The sequence below is a fragment of the Boleophthalmus pectinirostris genome, unplaced genomic scaffold (assembly GCF_026225935.1).
Source record: "Boleophthalmus pectinirostris isolate CB_2022bp ecotype Guang Dong unplaced genomic scaffold, ASM2622593v1 HiC_scaffold_4, whole genome shotgun sequence".
NCBI lineage: Eukaryota > Metazoa > Chordata > Actinopteri > Gobiiformes > Gobiidae > Boleophthalmus > Boleophthalmus pectinirostris.
The window spans coordinates 2,322,345-2,349,930 of NW_026571353.1; the positions used below are offsets into that span (position 1 = coordinate 2,322,345).

At 41.7% G+C, this 27,586-nt stretch overlaps 1 protein-coding gene across 1 annotated transcript in view; it reads left to right on the forward strand.

Annotated features, from left to right (window-relative positions):
* Nucleotides 1-27,586, forward strand: part of smtnb (smoothelin b) — a 118,409-nt gene that overhangs the window by 64,386 nt on the left and 26,437 nt on the right. The window contains exon 9 of the mRNA XM_055161464.1: nucleotides 3,526-3,599. Coding sequence (XP_055017439.1) covers nucleotides 3,526-3,599 — 74 coding nt within the window. The remainder of the gene's footprint in view (nucleotides 1-3,525; nucleotides 3,600-27,586) is intronic.

Consider the following 27,586-nt stretch of genomic DNA (forward strand, 5'->3'; position numbering starts at 1 on the left):
GCAGGTCCTTCTCTTCAGCAGCTGTGCTCCGTACTGTGATGCGCAGCAGTACGTCAGAGCACTTTCAATGGTGCACCGGTAGAAGTTGATCAGCAGATTCTGGGAGAGCCCATTTCGGCCGAGTGTTGTCAGAAAAAACTGTCTCTGCTGCAGGTGTTCAGGTCCTCATTGATCTGCACACTCAGGAACTTCAAATCTCTACCTCCTCCCCATTGCTGCAGACCATTGTGATGAGGTGTTTTTTTAGTTTTTTGTTTTTCCTTCTTTGTGTTTGTGTTTGTATGAAGGGAATACTGTGGAGAGAAAAGGAGGAGAGAGGGAGGAGTGAGGCGCGTGGAGTGGGACGTCTGTGAAGCGTGTTGTGAGTGTGTGGGCGGGGGTCAGTATGAGGCCAGTGTGGACAAAAGGACCTCTGAGGACAGCAGGGACAGTGTAGGGGACAGAGGACACTACTCACTCACTGTTTGTAGTATTATGAGCAGATTACCATGGTAACCAGTTTACGGCACAGTGCAGCAATATTATACACACATAACTGTCAAAACATGTTGTGTAGAAGAGTCAGATGGTGGGTATTATGTATGCTGCATGATGGTGGAGTGGGGGGTTTGATTCCCGAGTGTCTGGCCTTGTGGAGTTTGCATGTTCTTACCATGTTTGGGTGGTGTTCCTTCCTCTAGTTTTCATCCATCAACTTATAACCCCAGGAAACTTTATATTTGTCCATGTATTTTGAAATATACAAAAACATTTTCCATTATCTGACTGTGTATTGTGCATGGAACACATCGCTCTTGGAAATAATTGTATAAAATTTTCATTCCCGTTCCGTTATCTGCGATAAACCTGCACATATACGATCTGAAAACATCGTGACACACAGAACAGACTCACCCTCAGCATCAACATCCCTCTGTCACAGAAATAACATCTATATTCCACTGAGTCGTGTCCTGTAGTCCGACAGAAGCTGAACCGCATCAGCGCACAAGAGGGTTTGGGTTTTTTTGTCTCCGCTTATTTTATGCAAATGAGTCATGTGGTTTTAAGTTTTGTTTCTGTGAGACTTGCACAAAGCTGCATTAAACACATTATAATGTCAAATGGGCTGATGTGGATCTACAGTGGTGATGGTTTATATGTTGTAAAGTTGAGTTTATTTATGCAGATTAGTCATAGTAATAATGATGATGATAAAAGTTTTTGTTCTATTCCAGTCTTTTGATTTGCCACAATAATGTAATAATGAATTTAAATGAAAATACCTCAAGATGAAGCTTTTCTCAGCGATTTTTAGGTGAGATTAAAAAAGAGATTAATTAGATTAACTAATTACAGATCTTAATTAATTAATCTCTCAATTTTTTTAAATCTCTTGACAGCACTATTGACAATATTAAATGGCGGTACTTTCTTGTATATTACCATGTGGCATTATATGCTTGTAATCCCTCAATCGTCCTGGTAGATAGTGGTCCATGAGACATTTACAGGTATATTCTAGCACATTCTTGATTTGTTGTTAAAATACTGTCTGAATTTTTATGTCAGTAATGCAAAAAAAAAAAAGATATTCTATACATTCTATACTGTCCAGTCCTACCTAAACAGTTTACTTAATTCCTGTGAGCTCCATCATCTCCTGCCTCGGTCCATTTGCACAGTGCAGTCCTTTTTTGGTGGGCTGTGTCGGTCATGTTGGGGCCCTTCTGTTGTGTTCACAGTGGCATTAGTGTTGGTTTGTAGTGCTGATTTGTCATCGATATAAACGGTAGATCTCGCGGTCACGGACACTGATATCAGCTCGTCCCAGATTGGTGTTCATTCATTTAAAGCAGCGTTATCCCTGTACCAAGTAAGTACATTTTTTATTTATATAGACGTTTTACAGAGCATTATTCAGTCACTCCACACCCGACTGACAGAAGCACAGCTGCCAATCAGCACCATCATTCCCTCACACAACACTCCCACACACACACTTTCATACGAGGCAAATATGAGTGAAGTGTCTTGCCTAAGAACACAACAACAGATGCCCCCTGTGGCACCTGATTATCCCAGTGGTCTCCCATCCAAGCACTAACCACACCCGGTTCTGCTGAGCTTGATCTGACTGGATCAGGTTTGACAATCTCGTATGGCCACCATGTGGTACCAAGATGGCGGCTTTGTTGACACATTTGTTCTAATAGACGTCGGTCATCAACGCGAGATCTATTATTCATATCTGTGCTTTTTATTTATTTATCCATCCATCCTCGTCCGCTTATCCGGGGCCAGGTCGCGGGGGCAGCAGTCTAAGCAGGGACTCCCAGACTTCCTTCACCCCAGACACGTCCTCCAGCTCCTCTGGGGGGACCCCGAGGTGTTCCCAGGTCAGCCGAGAGACATAGTCCCTCCAGTGTGTCCTGGGTCTTCCCCGGGGCCTCCTCCCAATGAGACATGCCCAGAGCCACCTCAACTGGCCCCTCTTGACGTGGAGGAGCAGCGGCTCTACTCCGAGCTCCTCCTGTGACACCCTGTGGAGGAAACTCATTTGGAGCGCTTGTATCTGCGATCTCATCTTTTCGGTCATTACCCAGAGCTCATGACCATAGGTCATTTTGTTGATTTATTTATTTATTTATCCATTTAATGAGATCGGGACAGTGCACAATCCTCATGAACCTTAACAAGAGAGATATTTGTACCAGGTTGTAGCACCAGTGCTAATTTCCACCTGTCGTCCCTGGGCAGGTTCACTGATTAATTATATTTAATTGACCTTAACTATCAGCTGTGTTTCCTGGAGACCCGTGTAGCATGTTTTGGTTTGATGGGGGAAACCTGAACACCCAGACACGAGGAGAAACATGCAAACTCCACACAGAAAGGTTTGGGCGACGTAGGGATCGAATCTGGAACCGTCTTGCTGTGAGGTATGAGTGCTAACCACTCAGCCACTGTGCTGGTTTGTTATGGAGCAGAGGAGCGAGCCCAGAGCCGTGTTTACATGGAGGGGCTGACATCAGGTGCATTAGCTGCTGTTTATGTCCGTCTGTGGAACATTCTGGAAGTGAGAGATGACGTGCCTCACACACGGGTCCAGAGGCAGAGGAAGTCCACATGTTTTGAACAGTTCTAATGTCTCGTCACTGGTGGTTTATCTGAGGCCTTATGTTTGAGTTTACAAAGCAGCACAGAGCACACAGGACACTGAAGTCATCTCTATCATCTAAAAATAGAAGCCGTATCCAAAATGTTGGTTGATGCATCGAGGAAACGTGAGCGCTGGAAAGATCAGAGTTGTGTGTGGATTTTAAACACTCAGAGGAACATCTCATGGATCTAGAAGTGTTGAAGCTTAAGTGTCACATTTATTGTTAAAAACTCCATATGTTGTGTAATGAAGAACCTTATAAGAAACTAAAATATGGATAAACCAGGACAAAACCAGGTGTGAAATTCAGGTAAACTTGGACTACAGCAGGTCTAAAACTGTTCTAAATGTGTCTAAATATATTTGTATGTTCTGTGTTTCAGAGCTGACCCTGGGCCTCAGAGCCACTCCATTTAAGATCTCCTCCTCCACCTTCTCCTCTGCGCCCTCCATCAAGGTAAGACCTGCCACTGGGCTGAACTACAGCTGACAGAGATATGCTCCAGTACACAATGCCATAGTACGGTCTTGGGTTTCCAGACCAATTTTTTACGGTCTTGGTTCCTGTCACGGACTCGGTCTTGTCACACACTCAAGGTCTGACACTCAATGAATTTGATTATATTTCATTATAGCCACAGCTGTCGGCAATGGGGCGTCTCACTGCAGCCTGTGCGCTCGTTTAATATACATGTGCCAAAATGACTGTAAAATACAAATAAAATAAATGTCGAAAATTACAAAGATTTTCTTGATGTGGTCTCAATGGGCCGTGGTCTTGGTCTTGTCTCGGACTCGACCTTTAAAGGTCTTGTCTCAGTCTAGATCCTCAGAGTTCTTGGTCTTGTCTCGGTTTTGACCCTGAGAGTTTTTGGTCTTGTCTTGATCTCGACCCTCAGAGTTCTTGGTCTTGTCTTGGTCTCGACCCTCAGAGTTCTTGGTCTTGTCTTGGTCTCGACCCTCAGAGTTCTTGGTCTTGTCTTGGTCTCGACCCTCAGAGTTCTTGGTCTTGTCTTGATCTCGACCGTCAGAGTTCTTGGTCTTGTCTTGGTCTCGACCCTCAGAGTTCTTGGTCTTGTCTTGGTCTCGACCCTCAGAGTTCTTGGTCTTGTCTTGGTCTCGACCCTCAGAGTATTTATATTTTATTTGTATTTATTTTATCATGTCAAGTTTCCTACCTCCATATTCTTCAAACAATATTGAACATGAGGAGTTAGTGCAGAAGAAACAACTTTTGACATTTGTTATTTTTCTCATTTTCCTCATTTTCACAGGTATCGATACTAAAAAGTCTCATTGACAGGACAGAGCAGAGCCTTTCCTGAATGTCTTTAGAATGATCTTGAGCTGTATTAGAACAGATACAAGAGGACATAGACTAGTATCAGTGTTGTGCGTTCATTGAACACGTTAATTTTTCAGTGAACTTTAAACTGAACGCAACACATTTGTAAATCAAGAACTTGAACGTGAATTTGTTGGACACGCTGCTCCAAGTGCATCTAGCACGAGCAGAGGAGCCGCCCTCATTCACTGTCCATGCATTCTTCAAATTACTCGTCCAAAAGTTGCAGTGACATCCCTCTGTCACAGAAAGAACACATATAGTCATGTCCTTTAGTCCGACAGAAGTTGATGCATCAGCGCACAGGGAAAAAGCTGCTTTTTTCCAGCTTTTACAATTTATGCAAATGAGCCATGTGGTTTTAAGTTTTGTTTCAGTAAAACGTAAACAAATGTGGCAAAGTTGCATTAAACACATTATAATGTCAAATGGGCTGATGTGGTTCTAGACTGGTTATGGTTAATATTTTGTGAAGTTGTTGTAAACTGGAAGTCAGTTTGAAAAATAAGTGCAGCCTTTCATTTACATATGTCACCTAAAAATAAAATGAACTGAACTTTGAACTAGTTCAAAATTAAAACTGTGAACTATGAACATGAACTGTTCACTTTGAACATGTGTGAACTGAACTTTGAACTAGTTCATGAAAAGTGTGAACTTGCACAACACTGACTAGTATACACACATGGACCAGTATCAGTATTGAGTATCGAGTCTATTCCTTACTATCGAAAACAAGTTTGGTAATGTTATCTTAGTCTAGTGGGAGTGGCTCTCTTATGAATGGAAAGTGTGCATTAATTCCACCGTGTTCTTGAGCAGGACACTTCCCTCACCTCGCCTGTGTGTGTGATTGATTGGTGGAGGTCTGAGGGGTTGTGGGTGCGAATTCTCAGTGTGGAGAGTGAATGATTTACTGGATACTGCATCACGCTGAGAAACGTCTAATCTTTCATAGCACATAGTAAATCTAAACATTATTGTGTTCTAGTAAATCAGAGTGAGCCTGGGCCAGTGACGTGAGGCTGTTGTACGCTCCGCTCTACAACACTGCACAAGATACTGCAAAGTAATTCATGATATTAGTCCGTATGGTTTAAAGTGACTATATGTAAGCTTGTCCTATTTGTGTCCATAGATATTTTCAAATCTATATTATTAGGTTCTTAGTGTTTGTTTTCATAGCTGACTGCTTTGACTGCTCACTAATGGTCTTCCTCAGAGTGGTCAACAAAAAAAGAACCTAATACAAATGATCAAAAGACCAGTTGAACCTCGTTGGACTATTACGCTCAAGTCATGGACAACAATGTGTCAAGGAATTCCGAAAATGAAAACAACTGGAATAGAAAAGGGCACGTTTCCGTAAGCATCTCCGATTCAGCCTGAGTTGCCGGGACGGGGGAATTATACCACATGTGCAAATCTAATGGAGCTTTTCCTGAAAACTATTGTATTGCTGATTTATTCTTAATTACAAAAACACAAAAGGATAAAGAGAACTCACATCAATACTAAAGCTAATATCCAAACAAGATAATCATGCAATATATTTTAAATCACTTCATTGTAGTTCAGTAAAAAAAAATTAAAAAAAACTCTTACTTATCAAGTCCATTTTCACTCAAAATCATGAATGGTGTGTGTTCCGTGTGCTGCAGATGAATGAACACAACACAGCACGTGTGTTTCTTGTGTGTGACTCATGAGGAGAGCACATCACACTGTTGTGTTGGTCAGTGCTGAGGCGTCCATAGTTTATATGAGGTGTGTTTATTTGTACAAAGGGTTGGAGGGTTGGAGTGCTCGGACCACTGCCTGTGCAACGTGAATATGAAACACAAACGTTTCATCAAAACTGAATATGTCAAATGTACTTTGCTTCATCTAAACAAGTGACAGAAGTAGCTTCCACAAAATCATTTACTGTTGGCGATATATCGATTCAGCCGCCCATGATATCGATACTGTATCATCAAATTAAACAATATATCAATATTTCTTTATTTTTGCACACTCCTATGGATTAGTATCTGATTTTCAGTTTATTTTGACAGCCCTAGAGTCTGCACAACCCAGGTCCATTCATCTATTTTCTTCTGCTTATCGTGGGCTGGGTCACGTGGGGAAGGAGTCTAAGCAGGGAATCCCAGACTTCTATCACCCCAGACACTTCCTCCAACTCCTCCGGGGGAACCCCGAGCTGCTCCCAGGCCATCCCAGAGACATAGTCCCTCCGCTGTGTCCTGGGTCTTCCCCGGGGCCTCCTACCAGAATGTGCCCAGAACACCTCCTGATCCAGGACGCATCCGGAACAGATGCCCGAGCCACTTCAGCTGGCTCCTCACGACGTGGAGGAGCAGCGGCTCTACTCCGAGCTCCTCCTGTGTGACTGAACTCCTCACCCTATCTCTAAGGAAGCACCCAGACACCCTGCGGAGGAAACTCATTATGGCCGCTTGTATCCGCGATCTCGTCCTTGTGGTCATTACCCAGAGCTCATGACCATAGGTGAGGGGAGGAACAAAGATTGAGCGGTAAATTGAGAGCTTTATGTGTTTTCTTCCAGTCGACGTAAATACATTGGTGTTTCTGTCCAATCAGAACCTTCCCCACCCCCAGACGCTGAGCGGAATTAAATAAAGGTGATTTAACGTGTTTTCCATGTAAACCTCAATTCGGAATTATTATTTCCATGTAAACTTGAAGGAAAATATTTTAATTCCGAACTATTTAATTACAAACAATTCATTCGAAATTTTAAAAACATCATGTAAACGTGGCCTTTGTAGTACTTTTTAAGAGCACAGGCTGTTATGTATACTGTTATGTATACAGTTCCTTTAAATCTGGATTTTCCATATGTGCTTTATATTGGTCCTGGTTTAGGTCCGGTTTTATATGAGCTGTTATCACCAAGCACTTAAAGTGACTTTATGTCTGTGTATAATACAGAGTCTATAGACAGTGTAAGTGTAACAGCCCAGGGTTTGTACTTCAACAATGAGCTCACATCTGGTCACACGTGGTCCACCCTGTGTCCAGATCACATCACTTACAGTACAGGTCTGTATAAAAGCAGCGCCGCCCTGGCTCTTGTCTCACAGGGTTTACTGTACTGCACCGTGTTTATCAAAGCACTCTGTCCTTTTAGGGTATGAGCAGGAGAGCGAGGCGCACAGGGAGATCAGGGCATTCCTCGTGCTCTGTCTGCGGACCATCTCCTCCTCTCCCCTCCGGTCCGGTCTTTCCTTAAATCACACCTGTCGTGCTGCTTCAGCTGCATACACACGCTCGCGCACACACACGTGCACACACACACACACACACAGGGACACACACACAGGGACACACAGAGACAAAGGCTAATGGAGAGGAGGCTCCTAACTACCAAACACAGGACAAATAAACACATGTTGTATCTATGCAGGGATAACTGTAATGGTTATGTCATAATACAGTCAAAGGGACGTATAATGTCAAATCAACTTAATCCTGCGCGCTCCTGCAGTTTCTCCTGTCCTCGAGGCTTGAAAATGTCTGTTTTCACCTACCCCCTGTCTCCACCCAAGAAACATGTTTTATTAATAAACTGGCAGTGATCCAAACTTCTATATTCAGAGGATTCATATTTGAGTAACATGGAAAAGCACATCACCCATCTCCACTTTTCTGATCGCTGCATTTCAGAACACACATGTAAAGAGCTTATGGCACGTTTCATGTTTTTGGGATGTTATAAATATTTACCATCAGTGAAGTGGCAGTTTTGGGGGGAAAAAGTTCAAAAATAAAGGAAGTAGCGCTGAGTTGTAAAACAGAATCCCTCTGCCTATATCACCAACACAGAAAGGACAAATATTAGGTTATTTTCTGATCTGTTCTAATGTCGTTTTCTCATCACAAACACACCTGGACTTGTGTTTTTTTTTCATTCACACATGTTTAACTCACAAAGTCTGCACATTTAGACTGAGTTCTTCTCTCAGACTGAAAACACTTGTGATTAGGGGCCAACCGATATGGATTTTGCTGCGACCGATATGATACCGATAACAATGGGAGTTGGAGCCGATATGATCACCGATATATTTAGTAATGTAAAAATTCACTGTAAATCTTGAATTGTTTAAAAAACTTAGGTTTGGCTCTAGTGGATTTTAATATATAGCTTTTTACAATGAAGAAAATGTAAAATAATGATCTACATATAATACCAGAAAAAAACACCTTTACCTGGTGAAAGACTCGTTTCGTTTTAACACCTTTAAATGAAATGACGGTCTTCTGCTTCCTGCCCAGGGTTTCAGAGCACGTGGAAAAACGAGTGTACATGAGGCCGTGCTGCTGCTCAGATACACAGCACGCTCACTGGAGTTGGTGTAATATACAGTCTGCAAGTGACCAGCTCAGAGTACACACAACTCAGAGTACACACAACTCAGAGTACACACAGCTCAGAGTACACACAGCTCAGAGTACACACAGCTCAGAGTCAGAGTACACACAGCTCAGAGTACACACAAGCTCAGAGTACACACAGCTCAGAGTACACACAGCTCAGAGTACACACAACTCAGAGTACACACAACTCAGAGTACACACAACTCAGAGTACACACAGCTCAGAGTACACACAACTCAGAGTACACACAACTCAGAGTAGCACACACACTCAGAGTACACACAGCTCAGAGTACACACAACTCAGAGTACACACAAGCTCAGAGTACACACAGCTCAGAGTACACACAACTCAGAGTACACACAGCTCAGAGTACACACAGCTCAGAGTACACACAGCTCAGAGTACACACAGCTCAGAGTACACACAGCTCAGAGTACACACAACTCAGAGTACACACAACTCAGAGTACACACAACTCAGAGTACACACAGCTCAGAGTACACACAACTCAGAGTACACACAGCTCAGAGTACACACAACTCAGAGTACACACAACTCAGAGTACACACATCTCAGAGTACACACAACTCAGAGTACACACAGAACCAGTCCTGCTCAATATTAAAGCGATAGTTTGGGATTTTTGACATAAATCTGTGTGTCATCCCCGTGAGCAGTGTCGTGCGTCAACACTGACTTACCCCCGACAGCGTCCAGTGAACTGAGATACTGGCTGTTTTTGGTGCTGACGAAAGTAGTCCGACAAGTTGTCTGGGGACTGTATAATAAAGCATTTTTCTTTTTGCACCGCATACGGACTGAACCGGGACTGATCCAGGTCCGAGACCAGACCGAGACCAGAGCGGGACTGAGACCGGGACCAGAGCGGGACCAGAGCGGGACTGAGACCGGGACCGGACCGGGACCAGAGTGGGACTGAGACTGGGACCAGACCGGGACCAGACCGGGACCAGACCGGGACCAGGGCGGACTCCGAGCTTTGACTCCGAGCCTCCACGGGGTCCGAGCCCCAGCTTCGAGCTCCGGCCCTGCCGTGGGCTCTGAGCCTCCGGTCTGGTCCCGGTCTGGTCCTGGTCTTGTCTCAGTCTCAGTCTCAGGCCCGCTCTGGTCCCGGTCTGGTCCCAGTCTCACCGCATATGGACTGAATCAGGACGGATCCACGTCCGAGACCAGACCGAGACCAGAGCAGGACTGAGACTGGGACCAGACCGAGACCAGAGCAGGACTGAGACTGGGACCAGACCGGGACCAGAGCAGGACTGAGACTGGGACCAGACCGGGACCAGAGCTGGCTTGAGACCGAGATCGAGACAAGACCAAAAAACAACAGAAAACTGTTGTTTTTTCGTTTTCTTATTTTTGGTTTTATATTGAAAAACGAATGAACGAATGATACACGGATTGTCCACGTAGCTGCTGCCAACAGTGTACACCACATTTACAATAGTAATAACAGTCGACTTATAAAGTTATGTTTTGTAGAAGCTTCACTGGTGATATGACACTGAGTGATTTACTGCACACAGAGTTACAGCTGATTCTTGAGTCTGTTCTCTTGTAAACACAGCAGCACTTCTTCGGTTCTTACCTGGTTTGGTTTCCACATTGAAGCCAAAGGCAAGAAGCCAAAGTTTCCTCAGCGCAAAGTCTGTGACAGGAAAACAGTGAAATGTGTGTGGAGATTCAGACAGATTTTTGTTGTTACAGCCTGGAGAATCAAGAGTTCGCACCATTTTTTAGATATATTCTTATGTATCTTACACAAGTTTATATACTTATGGCTCTAGCTCTCATGTTAGCTCTCTCACGTGGCGGCGGTCTGAGCATGTAAACACTGACAAACAACTGAAGAAAGTGATGTATTCGTGCGCGGCTGTCACCTGACGGCAGCTGCGCAGTGATACGAACGGAAAGAAAATAGTGCCAAGCGATAATGAGGTCTGACTTTTTAGGCGACGATGGTTTTGTGATGCAAATGTATCACTCTTTTGAACACAGATTGTTTTGAGAAGGAAAACGCTTTATTATACTGTCCCCAGACAACTTGTCGGACTACTTTCATCAGCACCAAAAACAGCCAGTATCTCACCGGACGCTGTCAGGGGTAAGTCAGTGTTGACGCACGACACTGCTCATGGGGATGACATACAGATTTATGTCAAAAATCCGGAACTATCCCTTTAACAAAGGGTTATTATTCAAAATCCACTTCGTTGGAGCTTTCTCCCACGTCCCTTCATCAAAAACCTGCCTGAAGACGTTTTAGAAATCCATCCGTGCATGTTTGAGTAATTTAGCAATCTCTCTTGGGCCCTATTCAAACCTTCTTTACGGTTCGCTGTGCTGTTCTGTGCACTTAAGCCATTTTCTGTAAATACACAGACGCAGGCGAATATAACATTTTCAAAACAGTAAAAGGAGCATGGTGATGTACAGAGGATTAACCCTTAACATATAAAGTATTTAGGAGTAAGTGTAATGCCCATTCTTTAACTTAACTGGACCGGGCTCTGTCACTTTGTCTCACTAATGAAAACATGCTTGATGATATATAGGTCTAATGCCATACTGTGGAACATTCCAAGTAGAGCTATAACATCTCCATAAAGACTTTGTGTGCGTGCTGCAGCCCAGTCATAGTGAACGTGGACGGTACTGGTGTTCACAAGTTGTTTTAAATGTCAGAAATCGCCCACAAGGCCTGTCAAAAGTATCAAAAATCAAATACTAATCGATACAAAAACTGGTACTGATATTTGAGCAGGTATCAATACTAAAAAAGTCCCATTCACAGGACAGAGCAGAACCTTTCCTGTGTTTTAGAATGATCTCGAGCTGCATCAGAACAAGTATAAAAGCACATATGCCAAGTTTCCATGAGAGCTTTAATTCTGAATAAAAATAATTTATTTCTGACAAAAAATTGTATTCCTCTTTAAAAAGACCATGTAAACACTTAATTCCTAATGAATTCAGAATTAAACTTAATACCGAAGTAAGTGGGTGGTTTATTCCAATTTTAAAGGGTCCAGTCAAGCAGAAGTAAACAACAAGGTCAAAAATTCAAGTTAATGCATCTGATATAAAAATGTATTGAACAGATACATATGTACTCTAGTTTATGAAACTGTTGACCTTTTTTCTGTACCATTTTTGGTTCTACAGTTCCATATGTTTTAAACAGACCATGTATGAAACATGGAACAAAACTTATTTCCCAAATTTCAAAGACCTGCAAATCATGTCAATAAATGGATGTATTTCATCATATCTTGTGTTATTCCATCTTTGAACTGTTGATGAAGGTACAGGATTTAAAAAAAAAATGTATTTAAAATGATCAAAATTTGCTTGGAAGGACTGACATATTTTATAGAAATACTTTCCTTTCATTTTGAAGTAATATTAAAGTATTCAGAAGAAAAAAGTTGACAAATTATGCAAAATAATGCACCTTCTACTTGTTTGCACACTTTTCCCTCCGTTACTTTTCCCTCCGTTACTTTTCCCTCCGTTACCATGACCTTTCTTAATAAAAAATCTCATGACTCAAAAAGTAAGAGATTTTTTTTTTTTTTATCTTGTACCATATGGTAGAAAACTATATGAAGCAAATATTCAAACCAGTTTGTTAAGGATATGGAAGTGAGAACCAAGAGTTATCACTGTTTGGATTTATTGCCCAAAAAGTGCTGCATATTTCATTCCCTCCGTTACCGACATGAGTTTTTACATTTTTTGTCAACAACTTGAAAGAATCTCACAGGTTTAACTTGACCCTGTTGGAGTGTAACTCTTTCCTACATTCTGATACTTTACTTATTTCAATAGTCCCTCTAGTTTCTGAATAAGAGACATTTGAATGTCAAAAATCTGCCCCTGTTTCCCTCCGTTACCACTTGACCGGAGCCATAAATAAAAAGTGCTTTTTTATCACTGTGGTATCAGAATCAGTTTTGAGTATCAAGTCCATTTTTCAGTATCAAAATGGAGTTTGAATGTAGTATTGTGACAGCACTAAGGCCTACAGTGAGCTCATGTTGCCACAGTCTAACGATAATGAACGCACAGTTGCAATGTTGGTTTAAAGCTTTTCAGGAGTCTCTCACAGTTGGTCTAAAATAGTACTATGTGTGACATCACAGTGAGTCTCCTCCATGAAAGGCTCTAGTGCTGAACCTGCTGCGGTCTGACCCTTTTTGGCCTCAGAGGAGCGGCTCTAATCTGGTCTGGGATCTGGACAAGAGAGGAGGACTGGACTATCCAACCGGGCAGGACGATTGGACAATAAGAGAGAGAGGAGGACTGTAGAGCAGAGGAGAGCTTGGCAGGAGCGCTGGTGAAGGCTGTGGACTAAGAGATGGACTCCTGTTTGTTTTGAGTGGGACATTTGAAGAGCATGCAGGTAAAAGTCTGACAAATATTAAATTCTGTCTTTTAGGGCTTTTAGCTTTTAAGAGTTTAGTCGATTAAACAGTCAGAGGAGTCTTGGTCAACTAATTATTTTATTGGGGATTTTAACAAAGTGGAGAAGCCATGGAGTGACGTTAGATGTTTTGGAATATATCGTGAGTTTAATCTAGAATTTATCAGTATGTCTCTTATTGGAGTTTGTAAGGATTGTTTTTGGTCAAATCCTAGATACAAAAGTTTGGAGAGCTTGGGTCATGCCCCCTGTTGGCGACTAATCAATGCACAGGACATGTATTTTATATTTGATTGTATAATTGTTGAATCTTGTTTTGGGCGTAGTTTGCATTTTTATGTGTTTTATTCTGGGTTTCAGTTTTCTTAATTGATGAAACATGATGTATTATGTAACTTTCAGGTCAAAGTCAGCAAAACATCTTGATCTTGCTTTTAGACAAGAGTTTTTTAGAGCTAAAATATACCTTGAGACAAACAAACAAAGGTTCGCCTTGCAGATCTAACCCATAACTTTGACTGGTGACGTTATCCGCTCGTCTCCATGGAGATAAAGAAGTTAAATGTTTAATGCTGTGGAATTAGAAAAGGCAAAATGACCTTATAATATAATATTATAATTCTAAGCTGATATTGCAGTCGTTGTGATTTATGTGTGGGTGAATTTGATTGGCTGGTTTGAGGTGTTGGAGAAGTGGAGCAGAAGTGTCACATGTTTTGGGTCTGATCTGGTGTTTGGGACAAATGCCTGTGCTCATGTCTGTAAACGTCATCTTAAAAGCTCACTGTTTATTCACTCTTCTGATATGATGAAGGCCATAGTGACAGCAGCTGCAGCTCCAGCTCCAGGTCGTTGTTCTGGGGCCTCTGAGTCGGTGTAAAAGAGAATCGTGCGTGTCCTGGGCAGGGGCAGTGTACTGAGGCGTATGACTCCTTGTTTATATTGGAGCCTGCTGTGCATGGCTTTGGTTTTATGAGAAAACTGGAATAAAAACGGACTTACCTGCACAGCTTGAATCATTTTAATAGCTGCTTCCTGGACTATGGTGGATAGTAACACAAAAAAGTACTTTTTATTTATAAGAACATAGCTATTTTTACTTTTTCACTACAATTCAGAGTAGGTATCTTATTTTTATAAATGGATTTTTAAGTAAATACACAGAATTCCCTCTCTGAGCTGCAGAGGCTGCACTAGCACTGACTCATTACCAGTGTTAAGGAGTAACAGATTACATGTACCGGAGTTACATATTCAGAGTACAAATTATGAGTAACTGTATTCAGTTACTGTTTCAGTGAGTGGTAATTGGATTACAGTTACTTTGTGGAAATAAATGGATTACACAGAGGTATTTTCCTGTTTTCACATTTTGGGCTAAACCAGGACTAAACCAGGACTAAACCAGGACTAAATCAGGACTAAATCAGGACTAAATCAGGACTAAATCAGGACTAAAACAGGACTAAAACCAGGACTAAACCAGATCTAAACAATATGACACCTAACATTAGGATGGACATAATTTAAAGCAGCAGTGATCTCATATAAAAATAATTTCTTTATCAATAATATTTTTTATCTGGTTAAGGATTAAAAGGTTAAAAGACTGGATTTTTTATTGTCTTTAAGCAGATAAAACTTCTTATATTAAGATTCTAGTCTTTACTTCTCTACAGTAAAACAAAAGTCTGTTCATGGAGACTTGGGCTCAACAGACAATTTGAAGAAACAAACAAGAATTTTCAGGATGTGGTTGTTATATTCAAGTTTTAAAAATCATGACACCATCAAGTAATCCAAAGTATTCAGATTACGTTACTCACTTTAAGTAATTTAATGGATTACGTTACAAACTACATTTTGGGATATGTAATCTGTAATCTGTAGGGGAATACATTTTAAAAGTCACCTTCTCAACACTGCATATAAACCATAACGACTCTAGAGCCACATCAGTCCGTTTGACATTATAATGTGTTTAATTCAGTTTTGTGCAACTCTCACAGAAACAAAGCTATTTTGCATAAACTAAGCGAAGATAAAACTCCAGCTCTTGTGTTGCTGATGTGGTTCAATTTCTGTTGGATTAAAAGACATGACTCAGGTGAATAAAGGTTAGTGTGACCAGATTTGTGTTTGTCAAAACCAGGACACCGTACGGGGGGAGGGGGGCGGGGCCTCGTCATCCACATTGAGTGACTCTCACCTGGAAAAACTTTTTCCCACTGGACACAGAAACATATGTGCTGCTTTATACACTGTGCACATGGACTCACACTTGTCCCGAACGCAACGGAAAGTGTGGAATTTCTTGTACAAGTCATCGTTAAATACACATTTGTGCTTCGGCACGCTGCAGACTGACCCACTGTTTGTGTCTCGCTCCTTCTGATGCAGAGACACATGTACACACCTGTTTGGTCACGATACACACAGAAACCTACATTCGGTTTGTCGATTCAAATGAACGTAATCACTGAAATTCTTAATGATCAATTATCGATTAATCAACTAATCATGCCCATCCCTAGTTACTTTGTACCCAGAACAGAGGGCCCAGGTACATGAAGTATAATCTGCTCCATCCTCCTCATCCTCCTCTCACTCCTCATCCTCCTCTCCTCCTGTTCTTCCTCCTCTTCCTTCTCTCCTCCTCTTCTTCCTCGTCCCTGTTAGCTGTTTGTTGATTTCCTGCTGGGCTCAGATCTTTTGGGTGGTCTGGGGCTCTTTGGTGGTGGTCTAAATTATCACGTTTAGAATTTCCCCTTTTCTGGTTTTCTCCCTATAAAATGTGTAAATGCAGCGAGGGGGGGTGTGAGGGGGAGGGAGAGAGCGGAGGAGTGAGCTGATGGACAGATAGCACACACACAGACGGCGGAAAGCCCCTCGAACTCTTAAGTGTGAGTGAGATTTGACAAGGGAAAGATAAATGAACATAGAACATTAAACACAAAGCCCTCAGTGCATAGGCTCCTTCTATATTCTGTGTAAACAGCCCGGGCACATGTCCCCTGCACTACTGCACTACTTCTCCTCTGAACACAGGTGATAATGTCCTGGACTCTGAGAGGACACAGCCCAGGCCATGGGCAGGTCACATGTACCTGTATCCTCACAATCCTATACATTTATATACTTTTTTTTTTTTTTTTATTGTTTGCAGTTTCTGACACTGACCTGATACCAATATTTACCCTCTCATCATCTTCAACACCCATCCTCAGAGGCAGAGAGAAGAGGTGATGTTCAGCCTCTGTTGGGCTCATAAATGCAGTGTTTTATCACCACAGTGTTTGGCACAGCCGTCTGTACACAGGCCTCAAGCACAGAGCACTTGAATATTTAATATACGTCAACAAGTTAGCACATTCAGCTCTGCTCCTCCACTGATCTGTCCGGAGTTTGTGTTTCACTCTTAAGGCTCCATGAGGACATCTCAGATGTAAAACAAACAGTATCTCTGTCATCAGTCATGTACTCACTGCTTCAGAGTTGAGCGTCTCACTCCTGAACAACAGGGCCAGCTGAGTGCACTGTCATGTCTGTTGTAATGTGTGTATGTTGTTGTGTTCTTGTTGTTGTGGGTTTGTGTCAAATGAGCTCTGTGTTTGTGAAAAGAAGTTCTCCTGAGGGACAAAAAGATCTTAAGTGTAAAGTGTAGCAGGGCCCAGTCAATCAGAAGTAAACAACAAGGCCAAAAATTCAAGTTAATGCATCTGATATAAAAATGTATTGAACAGATACATATGTACTCTAGTTTATGAAACTGTTGACCTTTTTTCTGTACCATTTTTGGTTCTAAAGTTCCATATGTTTTAAACAGACCATGTATGAAACATGGAACAAAAATTATTTCCCGAATTTCAAAGACCTGCAAATCATGTCAATAAATGGATGTATTTCATCATATCTTGTGTTATTCCATCTTTGAACTGTTGATGAAGGTACAGGATTTTTCCCAAAAAAAATTTTTAAAATAATAAAAATTTGCTTGAAAGGACTGACATATTTTATAGAAATAGTTTCCTTTCATTTTGAAGTAATATTAAAGTATTTGGAAGAAAAAAGCGGCAAATGATGTAAAATCCTGCACCTTCTACTTGTTTGAACAATTTTCCCTCCGTTACTTTTCCCTCCGTTACCATGACCTTTCTTAATAAAAAATCTCATGAGTCAAAAAGTAAGAGGTTTTTCAACCTAATTTTGTACCATATGGTAGAAAACTATATGAAGCAAATATTCAAACCAGTTTGTTAAGGATATGGAAGTGAGAACCAAGAGTTATCACTGTTTGGATTTATTGCCCAAAAAGTGCTGCATATTTCATTCCCTCCGTTACCGACATAAGTTTTTAAATTTTTTGTGAAAGAATATCACAGGTTTAACTTGACCCTGTTGGAGTGTAACTCTTTCCTACATTCTGATACTTTACTTATTTCAATAGTCCCTCTAGTTTCTGAATAAGAGACATTTGAATGTCAAAAATCTGCCCCTGTTTCCCTCCGTTACTGCTTGACCAGACCCAACAGTGACACTGTTCAGTGTATCGGCCTGATCTGTTCTATCTGATCTATCAGATCTGTTTGATCTGATCCAAGCTGATCCTTTAAATGTCCAGGTCTTATACACACCAGTGCAGGACACCTCGAATGGGAACAGCTCTGCATGAACTCAAATACTTTCCTCCATACAATTTAGCATATTTTCAAAACAACCACTTCAGGATCTTACACACACAATATTGCCAAACTCGAATCAAATCACTATTTAAATTCAACTGACAAATGGGAAACACTGGAGAGTTACAATGAGGTGTTGACAGAGGAGGTACCGTGCTGCCTGGAGCGTGTCCCCCCAGAGCCGGAGCAGAGAGGGAGCGACGGGGGCAGGAGTCTGGGCGGTGGGTGGTGGGTGGTGGGGGTGGGGGGTCAGGGGCCAGCAGCGATGCTGCTTCTAATTTGGACTCACAAAATGTATTATCCAAAACATTTGATGATCTTTGTAATTCTTGCACTTCTTGTATATCTTTTGGTTCAAGTTCCAAGTTCTGTGAGTTGAGTACTGTTCTACATGTATCTCTATGGTGGAATCTTCAGCAGTTACTATGGTGACACAATGCACACATTAGCAAACACTGCCAATGGGGATGGGCATTATTAGTCGATTAATCGATAATTGATCATTAAGAATTTCATCAATTATGTTAATTTTAATTGGCAATCCGAATGTAGGTTGCTGTTTGTAGCGTAGGGCGACCAAACAGGGTCTGTACATGTGTGTCTCTGCACTCAGAAGGAGCGAGACACAAACAGTCGGTCAGCCTGCAACGTGCCTGCAACAGTCACAAATGTGCATTGAACGATGACTTGTACAAGAAATTCCACGGAAGTTCCCGTCGGGACAAGTGGGAGGCCATGTGCAGGACTAAAACAGGTCTAAAACCAGGACTAAACCAGGACTAAAACTAGGTCTGAACTTGCCTGGAAGAATCCAGACTCGAGCTGTAATAACAAATACAGAGAAATATCCTTCTGGATCTCCAGGCAAGGTCTAAACCAGGACTAAAACAGGACTAAAACCAGGTCTAAACTAGATCTAAACAGGACTAAAACCAGGTCTAAACTAGATCTAAACCAGGACTAAAACAGGACTAAAACCAGGTCTAAACTAGATCTAAACCAGGACTAAAACTGGATTTAACAGGACTAAGCCATGCTGCGCGGATGTGTCTTCTTTAGTTAAGTAAAGTCTGGGCTTTTTATTTTCTTTTAGCAGATAAAACATCTTATGTTATGATTTCCTAGTCTTTGCTTCTCTACAGCAAATCAAGTAATCCAAAGTATTCAGATTACATTACTCACTTTAAGTAATTTAATGGATTACGTTACAAACTACATTTTGGGGTATGTAATCTGTAATCTGTAGGGGAATACATTTTAAAAGTCACCTTCCCAACAGTGTTCACACCCAGAGAGTGGTGATGATATCATCCGCAAAGTAACAATTGTAAGGACAGTCCCATAAAGCACCTGTGACCTTTGACCCTTCCCACATCGATCAGTTCTGACATTAACCATATGGAGCCTTGAAGTGTAGATTAATTTTTTGTAATTAGTTTGACACAAATTACTTCTACCATAATCCACCGGACAGCTGCTGATAATGGAAGGCCGTGGTGTCTGTCTCTGTGGAAAAACTAAAAATAAACTCAAATCATATCAAGTCAAATCATGTGTCAGTCGTGTTCTTGTCTCCAGTAGCTCTGGCCTTTCCTGTTTTCCATCTCCATGTTGGGTTGGTGCGTCTCCTGTAGCCCCTCCACAACCCACCCGGAGCCGGATTCCACAGGCTGTGACGGACCCCAGCATAAACCCAGGCGTTTATAGATGTGTTAGCGAGGAGCGAGCCGGGCGCACGGACGCTGTGTGGTGTCAGGTGTTTAAACAGATTTATAATGCGTCTGTAAACAGGCTGTTGGAGGAGCATTCGGGCCACGCACAGAGCTGTCAGCGCAGGCCAGAGCTCGGTTTAACGCCAACACCTCCAGGCAGAGCTGCGGCGCTGCCTCTGAGCTGGGCGCCTGTATTTCGTCTTGTTCATAAAGGTGTACCGTGCAACTTTTGTGGTTCAGTATTTACCATGGTGACACAAAAACTCAAGAAAAAATGACGGCGGGACACGTTAATGTGTTAATTTTGTGTTAACTAATGAATTAATTTGTGTGAAGAATCCCTCAGTCGTCCAGGTAGGAAATTCAGTTTGTCGACTGGACAAAAGTTAGTTTGGTTGAAGATAGGGATGGACATGATTAGTTGATTAATCGATAATTGATCATTAAGAATTTCATTGATTACGTTCATTTTGATCAACAAACCGACTGTAGGTTGCTGTGCGTCGTGTAGGGTGACCAAACGTCCATGTCCAGGGACAAACAGGTGTGTACATGTGTCTCTCTGCACTCAGAAGGAGCGAGACACAAACAGTGGGTCAGTCTGCAACGTGCAGAAGTGCAAATGTGTATTTAACAATGACTTGTACAAGAAATTCCACGCTTTCCATTCCAGTCGGGACAAGTGTGAGTCCATGTGCACAGTGTACAAAGCAGCACATATGTTTCAGTGTCCAGTGGGAAAAAGTTCACTAGGACACAGAAAACATGAAAAAGTTTTACCAGGTGAGAGGAGCGCAATATTGATGACGAGGCCCCACCCCCGTCCCCCCGTACAGTGTCCTGGTTTTGACAAACGCAAATATGGTCACACTAACCTGTATTCCACTGAGTCAGCGCACAAGAGCTGTTTTTTTATTCTTTTCTCTGCTTAGTTTATGCAAATGAGTCATGTGGTTTTAAAGGTTGTATAGAGGATTTTCCAAGGAACGAGAAATCCAGCGACTGTTTGTCCTTTTTCAAATGTTGCGCATGCGTGAAACCACCCCCCTCCCCCACAGCTCCCTACGTAGAAACGCTCCTCCCGCCTCCTCTTTACGCCAGAAACAGGTTTGTTTACGGCCGGTGCGCTGCACATGACTTGTAAACAACTAACTACAGTGTTGGTTAGGCAAGGCGGAGAAGTGAGGAGTGGGGGGAGGGGGTGCGCGGAATTTCGTGCACGGACGAGAAGTGAGGAGCAGGGAGAAGAGCGGAGCAGGGAGAAGAGCGGGAGAGGGAGAGAGAGGGGAGAGGAGAGAGGAGCGGTGCGCGGAGATTCCGTGCCCGTAGAAGTGAGGAGAAGGGGAAGAGCGGAACGGGCAGCGGGGACAGGAGCAGGAAAGGGGTGCAGAGAAGGTTGAACTAGCTACAACACGCAGCAGCAAGCGGACTCTTTCTTTGCCTTGAAAATTACGTTTTCAGACATAGGATATCGCTTTCGTGTCCTGAAAAACTTTTGTCTAGCTCTTGGAAATAAAGTACGTTTTCATAATAAGCAGAAGTGACCTGTCCAGGAGTAATTTGGCGACCAGTGCGTCAGTCTTTAGACCCTGCGTCTGCTTCAGTCGCGCCATCGCTGGAATGAATCTCCAAGAATCACCTTAGTTTGGCTTCGCTGCTTTTCCCCTTGTCTTCTTCTTTCAGTGACCTCAAAAACGGACTTTCTTTTGCGGCGAACTGCTCCTGGATTCTTGTCTGTCATTGCAACAAACTTTGTGCGAACTGCGAGGAAGATATAGGTCAAAAAAAGCCGCTAAGAACTGTTGCGTTGGTGGAGTAAACAGCGTCTGTGCGGTTTGCGTTTGTGGACTGCGTGACAGACGTACGTAAACCACGTACCGGCGGCGCGCAGACAGTCAGTTACGCTAGACACGGGAGTTTGATTGACAGCCTGTCAGCTCACAGATAACGAGGCAGTGTCATTATCTATTGGCAAATGTTTAGCCCCACCACGTCCAGAGTTATGAATTTTTATTCTCTTTTTTTTGGTCATCATAATTACAAGGCTACTGCACCTCTATAATGCTATCATTGACAATTTGAAACAAAAAAAATCCTCCATACAACCTTTAAGTTTTGTTTCTGTGAGACTTGCACAAAGCTGTATTAAACACATGATAATGTCAAACGGGCTGATGCGGCTCTAGAGTCGTTACAGTTTATATGTCATAAAGTTGAATTTATTTATGCAGATTAGTAGTGCAGATAGTAATAATAATGATGATCATTTTAATATAAAAATGTTAATGATTAATCGATAATCGATTGTTAATTCTCCCAATGATCGATTAAGAAAATTTAATCAAATGCCCATCCCTAGTTGAAGATGTTTCTCAGCTCATCCAAGTTGCTTCTTCAGTTCTGGTCAATCGCTGGTGGACACTTCCTTATATCTGTCTGCAGGGAGGAGCTAACTACACTGAAACTACTCTGAAACTAACACACACACTTGTTTACAGTTTCTGTTAGTTGGGCCTATTGACCTGTACAGGGTGTGGGGTCTAATTAACAGAACAATTCATGGCCATAATGGAGCTTCCACACCTCTGGACCTGACCTGACTAGAATAGAATAATAGAACAAAAGAACAATAGAACAACAGAACAATAGAACAATAGAACAGTAGGTGTAACCAGGTCAAGAAGCAGCTTGGATGAGCTGTGAAATATCTTCAACCAAACTAACTTTTGTCCCGTCGACAAACTGAATTTTCTCCTCGCCATCAATGAATTCATTATTGCCGACAATTATTTTCCTCCCCTTAACACAGTTTTTATTTTTTTATCGTCTGTTGTTCACTGGCTTTTATTTTGAAAAAGTCGATCTTGAGCGAGCCTAGAATGTTGCTTACTTCTTGCAGCGCGTCAGAAAAGAAGAGAGAAAGAAATCAAGATAAACAAACATGGAGAAGGGTACGGAACTTTTACGTGGCCATTTTCAGTTTAAAGTTCTTCCAGACGGCACAGTCGACAAAGTCATTTGTAACGCTGCAATGCTAAATTGTCATATCAAAGTTTCACTGAAATACCAGTCTGATTTAAAAAATAGAGAAACAGTTTATTTAAAACAGTTTGCAGTGGCCCAGAGTTCTTCCTCACTCATCTTATGCATTTAGTGTCCGAATTATTCACCACAATAAATTTATAAAAAAGCCAACATGCTAACAGTGCACTTCCTTTTTAATGGACCATAAATTGTTTTCTAATTAGGTCCAGACAGCACGCCCTTATACTATGTCTGCACTGGGGCAAGACAACTTTTACTTTTGAGTCTTTACCGCTCCTATATACACACTAGGGTGACCATATTTCCGTTTGTGAAAACCCGGACACCTTACCGGGGGTGGGGTGGGGGTGGGGCCTGGACGTTGAGCTACTCTCACCTCGTAGCCTGTGCACATGACCTCCCACTTGTCTCGACCGGGACAGAAAACTGAGAATTTCTTGCACAAGTCATTGTTAAATGTGCATTTGTGCTTCGACATGTTGCAGACTGACCGACTGTTTGTGTCTCGCTCCTTCTGAGTCACAGAGTTAATGGAGACGGTCAATTTAATGGCCCCAATGAAAGGTAATAAAAACCCGAACATTTCCATTACTTAAAAAAAAAACGCCCAGGACAGGACGCAAAAAACGAACATGTCCGGGAAAAAATGGACGTTTGGTCACCCTAATATACACAAAACTGACTCTTGTGAGCTTGAAGCCATGTTAGCATGTTGTTAGCATGTTGTTACCTCATCAAAAACATGTCTGGAGTTGTGTTTTGTTTCATTCACAAATGTTTGAGTTACTCTTTATTATTAGTTTTATCTCCAAAGCTAAAAATGCTCTGTTCCACCTTGTGATTTAATGAAGTGGTAGTTTTCCAAATCACTCCTTTAACCGTTAGTTTGGTAGAGATTGGCAATTCCAGGATTGAAATTATTCAAATGATTCTAGTGAAAGTGTTTGGAGTTTAATAACACAACTCCAGTTTGTGACTAGGAAATAACATAACTTGGATAAGAAAACAGTTTAATACGGTTCCTTGAAAGAGAAAATCTAAAAATACATTTTGATTTCAGTAACTGACCAACTGTGAATCTAGTCTCTGAGAAACTCCAGGTCACCGGTAGTCCATGTCCTCCTGATAACTTCCCTGTAGCTGCCCCTCATGTTTGGCTGTGTTGGTTTGTGACTTGGCTGGGGCTGAATAGGCTCATGACACCTGAACAACCACTCGGGCTTTGCTGTCGGGGCAACCGGATTCCTCTGACCCCATTGGCCGCTCGTGAGAGGCTGCCACAGAGGGGAGATTAGCCCGGGGTATAAAAAGCATTGTTGTTTTGGAAGGTCCCTGCGCAGAGGACAGACGGACTGCAAAATGTGCTCTGTGGGATAGACCGTTACTTTTTGCTACTGAATTTTGCCAAACATTTATAGAAAAGCGTGTAGAAATATTGTAAAACTTTCAAACTGGTCGCGTTTGATTCTTCTGACCATGCTCGGAGTCCATTTGGATTTTTCCTCAACTTCCATGTCAGAATTATCCAGTCCAGAGAAGGTTCCTGGTCATCTTCTAATCCAGGACACCACAACAACAGGAGATGAGAACCTCGTTGAGCAGAAGTTTGAGTCTCTACTCCGTCGAGCAGTCCAGGAGATTCACATGGACTTAAAAGAGTTTGGAAAGCGGTTGGACCAAAGTTTGGATGAGGCCGCAGCTACGGTGGCCCCGCTGGCTCAAACTCTGGCCCAGCTGCAAGAGGAGAACAAGATCTTGAAGAGGGAACAGGAAAGGCTGGCGAAGGAGGTGGAGGTTCTTTGCCGGGCTATGGGGCTTCAAGATATTCAGTTTGAAAAAATGGACAGCTCAGAAGATCCAGATAAAACGTCTCTGTTAAAATCTCCACTAGGGGTTCCTCAGGGGTCTGTGCTTGTCCTGGAAGAGTTTCAATCTTCACCTCAAGAAGCAAACTGTTCTCCAATAAATCCTTTACAACAAGATTTAAGCTCTCTAAAAAGTCCTTCTCGAGAGTTAATATTGGACTCTCAAGACTTTAAATCTTTAGATAGTCCAGTAAGTCCAGTTGATTTGGAATGCTACAAGCATTTTGATCAGGTAGATGCCAACACCGCACCGGTCTTGCCTAAAAATACAGCTCATAAGTTGGTAGGATTTGAAACATCACCTGAAATGGCAAACAGTCTTTTGAGTTCACCTACAGGGGTTCCACAGGGGTCAGTGCTCAACCCACAAGCCTTTGAACGTGAACCAAAAGATATACAAGAAACGCAAGAGTTTGAACGTTCACCAAATGCTTCGGATAATACATCTTGTGAGTCCAAATTGGGAAAGTGTACTCTTCCTGAACTGGCATCGCCGCTGGCCCCTCGCCGCCCAGGCTCCTGCCCCCGTCGCTCCCTCTCTGCTCCGGCGCTGGTGGGACACGCTCCAGGCAGCACGGTACCTCCTCTGTCAACACCTCATTGTAACTCGCCAGTGTTTGTTTGTCTTTTCCAGTTGTCAGTTATGTTTAAATTGCGGTTTCAGTTTGATTAGAATTTGGCAGTATTGGTTATATAAGATAATACTGAAGTTGTTGTTTGGAAAATATATATTGTCTATAGTTAGTTATAGTCAGTGTTGGGAAGGTGACTTTTAAAATGTATTCCCTTACAGATTACAGATTACATACCCCAAAATGTAGTTTGTAACGTAATCCATTAAATTACTTAAAATGAGTAACGTAATCTGAATACTTTGGATTATTTGATATTGTCATGTTTTTTAAAACTATATGAATATAACAACCACATCCTGAAAATTCTTCTTTGTTCTCTTCAAATTGTCTGTTGAGTCCAAGTCTCCATGACCAGACTTTTGTTTACTGTAGAGAAGAAAAGACGAGGATCTGAACATAAGAAGTTTTGTCTGCTAAAAGAAAATAAAAAGACCAGTCTTTCCTTACCTACCAGATAAAAAATATTATTGATAGAAATGATTTTTATATGAGATCACCGCTGCCTTCAATTATGTCCACTCTACTGTTACGTGTCCTATTGTTTAGTCCTGGTTTTAGTCCTGGTTTAGACCTGGTTTAGACCTGGTTTTTGTCCTGGTTTTAGTCCTGGTTTTAATCCTAGTTTAGTCCTGGTTTTAGTCCTGGTTTAGCCCAAAATGTGAAAACAGGAAAATACCACCATGTAATCCATTTATTTCAACAAAGTAACTGTAATCCAATTACCACTCACTGAAACAGTAACTGTAACTGAATACAGTTACTCATATTTTGTACTCTGATTACGTAATGCTGGTACATGTAATCTGTTACTCCCCAACACTGGTTATAGTTATAGTTTTGGTTATGAAATCTGATTATTGTTGTGATTTTTTTTTCTTTTTTTATCGACCGACCCTACTTTTGATTCCAGTTGATAGTCTGCTCCTGAAGGATGGAAGGTGGCGAGGTTGTCATGGTTTTGGTTCAGATAAGGTTAATATTAGACAAATTTGGTCGTAAATTTTTTTCCAATGTCTCTTAAAAATAACTTTTTCTAAATCAAACCATAAACCTGTTCCTAAACCTAAACAAACTCTAAAACTAGTTTGCAGGATAAACTATTGTCAAAGATTTGCCTTAAAATTGACATTGCAATAAGCACCAGTATCATGAACACTTTTATTATTTAAACTGGTTTCCTGTTCACCTCAGATCCTCTGTTGTGCCTGTAGACTTCTGGAGCTGTCAGTCTCCAGCAAGTCGGCTTTAAAATGGTGATGCGATGTCTCCACTCGGGGAACTGCAGTGAAATACGGTGTTTACATCTACAAACCCGAGTGCAGGTTTTTCCACTTCAGAAGTCTCTCTTTACCTTTTATATCCATCCCATAATAAGCTCAAACTGATGTGTCCCAGTTATGTCAAATGGATTTAGCTCTCTCTAGTAATCTGATACCTGAGCCGTGATTTTGGTTTGATTCTGGAAAAATCTGAATTGAGATCATGACTGATTTACGGTTTGTTCTATGTGTATGTTGGGACTGCGAGATCGAAACAACATGAACCATGTAGTTCAGATCTGCAGAAACATGGTCTGAAATGTGTGGTGGTGTAGAAGTAGTGGTAGTAGTAGGAAGTAGGAGTAGTAGTAGCAAGTAGTAGTTAGTAGTTGTTGTAGTAGTAGTTGTTGTAGTAGTAGTTGGTGTTGTAGTAGTTGGTGTTGTAGTAGTTGGTGTAGTTGTTGTAGTTGTTGTTGCAGTAATTGTTGTTGTGGTTGTTGTAGTAGTTGTTGTTGTAGTAGTTGTAGTTTTAGTACTTGTAGTTGTAGCTGTAGTAGTTGCCATAATTGTTGTAGTTGTAGTAGTTGTTATAGTAGTTATAGCTGTAGTAGCTGTAGTAGTTGTAGCTATAGTAGTAGTAGTAGTAGTTGTTGTAGTTGTAGCTGTAATAGTTGTTGTAGTAGTTGTAGTAGCAGTAGTAGTTGTTGTAATTGTAGTTGTAGTAGTAGTTATAGTTGTAGCAGCAGTAGTAGTTGTTGTAGTTGTAGTACTTGTTGTAGTTGTAGTAGTAGATGTAGATGTAGTAGTAGTAGTAGTAGTAGTAGTAGTAGTAGTAGTAGTAGTAGTAGTAGTAGTAGTTGTAGTAGTAGTTGTAGTAGTAGTTTATCAGTACATAGTTCAGTATTTCAGTACATTTTGTGGCCCCTTTTGAAGGCCCCAGATTGGTCTGTGTTCTGATCTGTTCTAATGTCGTTTCCTCATCACAAACACACCTGGACTTGTGTTTTGTTTCATTCACACATGTTTAACACACAAACCTGCACATTT